General features: G+C 45.2%; 1 protein-coding gene across 2 annotated transcripts; it reads left to right on the forward strand.

Moving 5' to 3' along the window:
* Positions 1 to 473: 473 nt before the first annotated feature.
* On the forward strand, positions 474 to 6333 carry LOC123456469 (kidney androgen-regulated protein-like). Of its 2 annotated transcripts, none has more exons than XM_045139765.1 (6): positions 474 to 628; positions 1629 to 1841; positions 1942 to 2007; positions 2565 to 2609; positions 4419 to 4469; positions 6083 to 6333. In XM_045139765.1, exons 1-5 carry the CDS (start codon positions 559 to 561, stop codon positions 4421 to 4423), a joined length of 399 nt encoding a protein of 132 aa, XP_044995700.1. In that variant the 5' UTR covers positions 474 to 558; the 3' UTR covers positions 4424 to 4469; positions 6083 to 6333. The 2 variants fall into 2 exon arrangements, with proteins under 2 accessions (XP_044995700.1, XP_044995699.1); XM_045139764.1 differs by having other exon boundaries at positions 4424 to 4469.
* Positions 6334 to 8445: the final 2112 nt, after the last annotated feature.

The following is an 8445-nucleotide window of genomic DNA, read 5'->3' on the forward strand; positions in this document are numbered from 1 at the left end:
CCCCAGCCCCTAGACTGCTCACAAGAAGAGGGGGTGATGACCACCATGCAGGCCACTGTTGAGAGTCACACGGGACAACGTGTCTGTGGGATCATCACACAGCATTCCCCACTGTTCTCTTTTCAGGGCTCTGCCCGGGTGCAGCAGGAGTCACCCCAGAGTCACACAGGCACTGACCCCGAGACACCATCCTGATCTCTGACACAAAGCAGTCCTGGCCTGGAGGGGTCTGGTGGCATCTGGTGGAACAGGAATTTCTCTCCGGGCTCTCAGAGGACTTGGGTTGAACGCTTCTCTGGATTTGGGATTTCCAAATCTTATCAGAGTTTCTTCATCAGGACTCTCTCTCTCCCTAATCTGCCTTTAGTGAGGTCCTTTCCTACCTGCCCTCCAGGGGCATTTTCTTGGCTTCATGATTTTTTTTTTTTTCTTCCTCCAACCACCTGTGGAAAGTCACCCTCAGGGACAGGGAGGGGTGTATAAAAGCCAGCAACTCTCTTCCTGGGATCCTGCCCGCTGCCTGCTTTCCCTGTGGTTCGTGCCCCCACAGGTGACACCATGCTCTGCAAAGTCCTCATGCTTGTTGCCCTGAGCACCCAGGCTGTGGCTTTCCCCCATCTACTCCCAGGTACGTGAACTCCTGAGGTCCCAGAGGGGACTTGAGTCACTCTGTGGCATGTGTGGAGGAAGGAGAAGGAAAGGGAGGGAGAGGAGAGGGACAATTTTTTTTTTTTTTTAGTTTTTGGAGATAGGGTCTCACTCTAGCTCAGGCTGACCTGGAATTCACTATGGAGTCTCAGAGTGGCCTTGAGCTCACCGCGATCCTCCTACTTCTGCCTCCCGAGTGCTGGGATTAAAGGCGTGCGCCACCACACCTGGCCCTCGGCTCTATTCTTAACTGACCATCAAGAGGCTGGGATGGGGCTGGAGAGATGGCTAAGCGGTTAAGGCACTTGCCTGCAAAGTCAAAGGACCTTGGTTTGATTCCCCAGAACTCATGTAAGCCGTGTGCATCTGGACTTCATTTGCAGTGGCTGGAGGCCCTGGTGTGCCATTCTCTCTCTCTCTGCCTCTTTCTATCTCTCAAATAAATAAATAACATATATATGTATTTTTTAAAAAGAGGCTGGAGGGCTGGAGAGATGGCTTAGAGGTTAAGCGCTTGCCTGTGAAGCCTAAGGACCACGGTTCCAGGCTTGATTCCCCAGGACCCACATTAATCAGATGCACAAGGGGGCGCACGCATCTGGAGTTCTTTTGCAGTGGCTGGAAGCCCTGGCGCACCCATTCTCTCTCTCTTGCTGTCTGCCTCTTTCTCTCTCTCTCTCTGTCGCTCTCAAGTTTAAAAAAAAAAAAAGAGGCTGGAGTGGGTCCTTACCATGCTCCTGGGAAGCAGTGAGCAGAAGAGGGATGTGGTGGGACCACATTGGATTCAGCAGCCACTCCTGCTGACTGCCTTCCCCAGAAGAGACGGATAGCAGGGAAGGGCTGGGGTAGATGGCAGGTGCATGCGCACTGGAAAGAACTTGAGTTGCTCTTTTGTTCCTGTGTGGCTTCTAGAGAATCCACTGGTAGTCTTCTAGAATCAACCAGTTCCCTATTAGAATTAACCAGTGATGCCCTACTAGGATCAGCTAGTCACCCACTGGAATCAACCAACAACCTACTGAAACCAGTCAGTGAAGTAGATGACTTGGCTGCTGACTTAGAGGTTTTTGATAAAGTGAAGTTAACCACTGGTGTAGAAAGAACCATGGGCCAAGACTCCAACACTGACCTACACCACACCACAGACATGAAGTTGACCCTGGACTCATATCAACCACATGCACAGGCTTCTGGTAAGTGGGGGGTAAGGTCAAAGCAAGCCCCTCTTTCCTGACTCTCCTGGTTTCTACCTTCAGCTAGTGACTACACGTGTCTTCTATTTTATTTCCCAAGTGTTCTCTACCGATGTCGAGACAACAAGGTCCAGCTTTCTGATGATATACACCGGAGACCCCGAAGGTAAGGATCCCTTACCTTGCTTCTGTGGCATGTCTTAGGAATGTCTTGTGGTAACTCATATTTGGGGAGACCTGTGCTGCTTTGATCTCTGACATGGACTAAACTTGTACCAACATTTCTCTAAAATTTGAGGAAACTGTCCACCTTTCCTCAGAACACTTTCTTTTTTAAATTTTTGTTGTTGTTGTTTGTGTTTGGAGGTAGGTTCTCACTAGTTCAGGCTGACCTGGAATTCACTATGTAGTCTCAGGGTGGCCTTGGACATCTGCCTCCTGAGTACTGGGATTAAAGGCATGTGCCCAGCCTAATATTTTATTTTAATTTATTCATTTGAGAGGGAGAGAGAGAGACTGAGAGAGAATGGGAGTGCCAGGGCCTCCAGCCAGTGCAAATGAACTTCCAGATGCATGTGCCACCTTGTGCACCTAGCTTATGTGGGTCCTGGGGAATTGAACCTGGATCTTTTGGCTTTTGGCTTTGCAGGCAAAACTTTAACCATTAAGCCATCTCCGCAGTCAAGGAGGATGAGGTCCACTTATTCTCTCTTTTCTTTCCAGGAGTTGGAACAGTTGGAACAGCAAGCTTTGTGGACAACAATTCTGGTAAGTGGAGCTGTCATTTGAATTTAGCATGAACCAAAGGAAACAGGATTCAGGGTTTCATAAATTAGGAAGCGGTATTCTCACTCCCTTGTACCATGCTCTCCATCTTTTCATTTTTCTGGCTACAACTTAGTGAAGAGATCATAAGACATTTTTTCCTCCTCTAAAACAAACCCTGATAGTTTTGAGGAATGTCTGCTAAAAAGGGCCTCATCCACAACACTGGATTCTCTAGTTTTATTATATCCACAAGTAATTAGATAGTCAGTGTTGTAGCACTCTACTAAGGACTCTGGAGAAGGTAGTAGCTATAGGAATTTGGAAGTTGCGCTTTGTGGAAATTGAAGAGCCAATTATAATGGAGTTGGCTGTATGGCTTTACCATCTGCAAGTGTCCCCTCCACGTCCTTTAATTGCACATCAGAGCTAGTCTTCAGTGTTGTATCTTTTAAAAAATTTATTTATTTGTGAGAGAGAGAAAGAGAGAGAGAGAGAGAGCACTCCAGGGCCTCCAGCCAGGGCAAATGAACTCCAGACACAAGTGCCACCTTGTGCATCTGGCTTACGTGGGTCCTGGGGAATCGAACATGGCGTCCTTTGGCTTTACAGGCAAGTGACTTAACCACTAAGCCAACCCTCCAGCCCAAGGTTTTAACTTTTTTGTTGTTATTGTTGTTGGTTTTTCTTCGAGGTAGAGTCTTGCTCTAGACAGGCTGACCTGAATTCACTATGTAGTCTCCGGGTGATCTCGAATTCATGGCAATCCTCCTATCTCTGCCTCCCAAGTGCTGGGCTTAAGGTGTTTGCCACCACACCTGGCTGGTTTTAACTTTTTAAATCATGGAATTTGTGCCCATATTTTTAGAACATGTCATTTTTGCTGATGTGATAATTGAATTGCTGAGGTATTTTTCTTTGGAAGGATGTCAGAACTCATGGAAGAGGTGGCTTTGCTATTCTGCCCCTGTTTATAACTTTTTTGCTGGGCACCATGTTCAATTCACTAAATATACTCTTTAAATTTTTATTTATTTATTTGAGAGAGAAAGAGAGAGAGAGAGGAAGACAGAGAGGGAAAATGAACACACCAGGGCCTCTAGCTACTGCAAATGAACTCCAGACACATGTGCCACCTTGTATATCTGGCTTATGTAGGTCCTGGAGAATCAAATATGGGTCCTTAGGCTTTGCAGGCAAGGGCCTTAACTGCTAAGCCATCTCTCCAGCCCCTTCCCCTTTATAAAATTTGTAAATATACTCTTGGGAGAAAAGACTATGGCTCCAGCACATGAAGCTATGTCCAGGCCAACTACTACTCTCAGGAGCTTGTGATATGAGTGGAAACTAAACCTTTCCTGAAATCCTTCTCATGGGAGTCTCGACACCCCATGTCTCCTGCTGGGAGTTGAGTTGTGGCAGAGCGCCTTGGAGGTGAGAAGGAGAGCTGATGGTCAGACTCAATGCAGTCTCACATCTACCCAATCTGCCCAGGCTGTTAAGGTGAGGCAAGAGTGGTTGGGGTTGAAAGTGAATGGAAACAATTTCTTTTTCATTTTCTTTTTAGTTATTTATTAGAGAGAGAGAGGGAGGGAGAGAGAGAGAGAGGGAAGGAGGGAGGTGGGGGGAGAATGGGCGTGCCAGGGCCTCTAGCCACTGCAAATGAACTCCAGACACATGCACCACCATGTGCATCTGGCTTACGTGGGAACTGGAGAATCAAACCTGGGTCTTTAGGCTTTGCAGGCAAGTGCCTTAATTGCTAAGCCACCTCTCCAGCCTAAAAACCATTTCTTATTTGTCTAATTGCAGTGTAGACTCTCACCACCCTGGAAAGTACTGAGTCTATCTTAGTGGAGTTTTGTAAGTATCTTCTTTCTATCTGGTGTCTTTCTAGAGAGTATTTTTGTTGCTGGATTTAAATCTCTTAGAAAAGGATTTCAAACTCGAAACTCTCTGCCAGATGCTGTAACATCTGAAAAGGTTAAGGATAAGAGTTTTTCTCCTTCAGGCCTGCTCTATCCAGTTCTATCAAGTTCTTTCCTTTCTCTCTCTTTCTCTCTTTTTAAAAAGATTTTCCTCCCTTTAAAATTTTTATTGATTGGAGAGGGAGAGGGACAGAGAGAGAGAGACGGGGTGGCGGAGGGAGGGAGGGAGGGAGGGAGGGAGAAAATGGGCGTGCCAAGCCCTCCTGCCACTGCAAAGGAACTCTAGACGCATGCGCTCCCTTGTGCATCTGGCTTATGTGGGCCCTAAGGAATCGAACCAGGGTCCTATGGCTTTGCAGGCAAACATTTTAACTGCTGAGCCATCTCTCCAATCCTTTCTGTTTTTTTTTTTTTTAAGGTAGGGTTTCACTTTAGCTCAGGCTCTCCTTGAATTCACTATGTAGTCTCAGGGTGGCCTCAAACTCACGGTGATCCTCCTACCTTGCCTCCTGAGTGCTGGGATTAAAGGCGTGCGCCACCACGCCCGGCTTCCTTTCTGTTTTTTTAAAGGTGTTGACTCCAGCTTAAACCATGGATCTTATCCAGGACCCCACATTTTTTGTATTAAAAATTCCACATCCAAGGAGCCAGGTGTGGTGGCACACACTTTTAATCCCAACACTTGGGAGGCAGAGGTAGGATTGTGTGAGTTCAAGGCCACCCTGAAACTATATAGGGAGTTCCAGGTAGCCTGGACTACAGCAAGACACTACCTCAAAAAAAAAAAAAAAATTCCACAGCCAAAGTTGGGCGTGGTGGCACATACCTTTAATTCTAGCACTTGGGAGGCAGAAGTAGGAAGATCGCCATGAGTTCGAGGCCACCCTGAGATTACATAAGTTCCAAGTCAGCCTGAGCTAGAGTGAGACCCTACCTCAAAAACAAACAAACAAACACAGACAATGGTCTCTGAATCAGGAGTTCTAGTCATTTTTTAAAAAACATATTCATTTGATCTGGAAATATGGCTCACTGATTAAAGGCACTTGCTTGCAAAACCTGATGGCCTGGGTCCAATTCTCCAGTCCCCATGTAAACCAAGATGCACAGGGTGGTGCATGTGTTTAGTATTCATTTACGATGACAAGTGGCCCTGGTGTATCCATTTACTCTCTCTCATTCTCATTCTCATTCTCCCTCTGCCTCTCTGCTTGCAAATAAAACTTTTAAAAATGTATTTATTTACTTACTTATGTGTGTGAGCCCATGGAGTTATAGTCCTATTTTTTTTTTCTTTTTTGAGTTCTAGTCTAGTCTTAATACCTTACCTCTCTCTTGGCTCATTTGGAAATGCTTTAATGAGGTCTCTTCTCATAATAGAACGGATCCCAGGACAGCATGTGGGTTTCTCACTTAAGACACAAGTAGATGGAGGCAGAATAAGGAATTAGACCTAAAGATAATAACTCTCATGTCCAGGCCAGGTGTGTTAAGTGATTAGAGAACTAGGCTTTCTTGATAACTCTCTATTTTCATTTATTTATTTAGAAACTGGATCAAAGTTTCCATTGGCTGTGAGTGTCATTGTGCTGGTTACAACCCTCTGAGAAGACTCCAACTTTTGAGCAGGTCTGCTACTACAATATTGGATATTGCATAAAAATTTGTAGAGAATGAGAGAAATACAAGATTCCCTCAGTCGAGGGAAGAGTGTTCAGAACTGCAGATGGAGAGACAGTGGGACAGGCATTTCTTAACTCTGTTCCACTTAATATGCGCTTAATAAATGCTTGTTGAGAGATTGAGAGTGGTTTATTTTAGAAGGGAGGGTACTGTTGAGTTTCCTTATATCAACACTCAGCACTCTCTGATGTTTCATAAACACAATCTAGCACATGTTGGGCACACAGAACCCGAAACATAGTAGTTTCCTTTTTTATTTTTAATTTTATTGTTACTATGACAAATGCCATGAACTTCATGCCTAAAACAGCATGGTTTCTTGTCATACAGTTTTGTAGCCAAGAGTCTAAAATGGGTCTCACTAAGTCTTAGGTCCATGTGTCATGGCTGAGTTCCCTGATGGAGGGTGCTGGGAAGTCCTAGGCTTCAATGTCCACCTTCGTTGGTCTCTTTCATCTTCAAGGCCAGCAATGGCTGGGGGAGTTTCACATTCTAGCACATGACCCTGACACATTTAACATGTTGTTACTTTTATTTATTTTTTTTTGGGGGGGGCAGAGAATGGTCATGCCAGGGCCTCCAGCCACTGCAAATGAAAGCCAGATGCCTATGGGTCCTGGAGAATCGAACCTGGGTCCTTTGGCTTTGCAGGCAAGTGTCTTAACTGCTAAGCCATCTATCTTTCCAGCCCACATTAAACATCTTGAGATTTACCCGGATGATCCAGCGTGCTTTCTCCACTGGTTAACTGTCTCAAGTCCTCTTTGCTATGCTGTTGCAATTTAACACCACGTCTGGTTCTGGGAATTCTGGAGCTGTTAGACGAGGCAGACATCTTACTTGAAAGCCTCCCACATTGGTTTAGTGAAGAGCACAGGCAGTTCCTAGGCTGTTTCTATAATTACATTAGATATTTGTGAAAAGCTACATAGGAGTTTATGTAAAACTGCACATGCTTGTACTTTAAAGTGCAAGTGTATTTACAGGGCAGAAGCAAAGAATCCATTAGGTGCAGTGTGGGTTTGTGAGCTGGGAAGACAGGTTATGAAGCACAGCTATGCTCAGCCTCGAACACACCCAGTTTCCTTTTATAAAACGAGGTAGTTGGGCTGGAGAGATGGCTTAGCGGTTAAGCGCTTGCCTGTGAAGCCTAAGGACCCCAGTCCGAGGCTCGGTTCCCCAGGTCCCACGTTAGCCACATGCACAAGGGGGCGCACGCGTCTGGAGTTCGTTTGCAGAGGCTGGAAGACCTGGCGCGCCCATTCTCTCTCTCTCCCTCTATCTGTCTTTCTCTCTGTGTCTGTCGCTCTCAAATAAATAAATAAATAATTAAAAAAAAAAAAAACGAGGTAGTTAAACCAAATCAGTTGGGAAGTTCTCTCTTGCACCTTAATTTACTTTAGCAAATAGCATGCCACTGTTTGGAATAATAATTTATACAATTACCAACTTATTAGTTTGAGTAATAGTCTATGCTGTTCAAGAGGTTTGTATGCAATATGCTGTCAATCCTCCCTTTTATTTTATTTTTTCCACTTCCGGCTCTTTTTTTAAGATTCATTTTTATTTATTTATTTGTTAGAGACAGAGAGGAGAGATAGAAAGTGAGTGAGAATGAGTATTCCAGGGCCTCTAGCCATTGCAAATGAACTCCAGATGCATGTGCCACCATGTGCATCTGGGTTATGTGGGATCTGGAGAATTGAACCTGGGTCCTTAGGCTTCAGAGGCATGTGTCTTAACGGTTAAGCCATCTCTCCAGCCTTTTTTTTTTTTTTTTTTGAGGTAAGGTCTCACTGTAGCTCAGGCTGACCTAGAGTTCACTCTGTAGTCTCAGGGTGATCTCAAACTCACAGCAATCCTCCTACCTCTGCCTCCTGAGTGTTGGGATTAAGGGCATGTGCCACCCCACCCAGCTTTAAATCCCTTTTCATTGATGGATATTATGATGAAATTGTACTGGGCACATGGTTTTATTCTTCATAGAGATTAGTTGAAGCCCACTGCTTATATTTTCTCTCTCTCTCTTTTTTCAAGGTAGAGTCTCACTGTAGCCCAGGGTGACCTGGAATTTACTCTGTAGTGTCAGGGTGGCCTTGAATGCACTGTGATCCTCCTACTTCTGCCTCCCAAGTGCTGGGATTAAAGGTGTGCGCCACCACACCCAGCCAGGAAAAGATTTATTACCATTTTGAATGCACAAAGAAAACAGCCCTGTGATCTTACTG

This window comes from Jaculus jaculus, chromosome 23, assembly GCF_020740685.1.
Source record: "Jaculus jaculus isolate mJacJac1 chromosome 23, mJacJac1.mat.Y.cur, whole genome shotgun sequence".
In the NCBI taxonomy this organism is placed as follows: Eukaryota; Metazoa; Chordata; class Mammalia; order Rodentia; family Dipodidae; genus Jaculus; species Jaculus jaculus.

Coding starts and splice junctions, on each gene's coding strand:
- LOC123456469 (XM_045139764.1), top strand. CDS start 559: ATGCTCTGCAAAGTCCTCATGCTTGTTGCCCTGAGCACCCAGGCTGTG. Junction 629..1,628: donor TTTCCCCCATCTACTCCCAG/GTACGTGAACTC, acceptor ATGCCCTACTAG/GATCAGCTAGTCACCCACTG. Junction 1,842..1,941: donor ACCACATGCACAGGCTTCTG/GTAAGTGGGGGG, acceptor TTATTTCCCAAG/TGTTCTCTACCGATGTCGAG.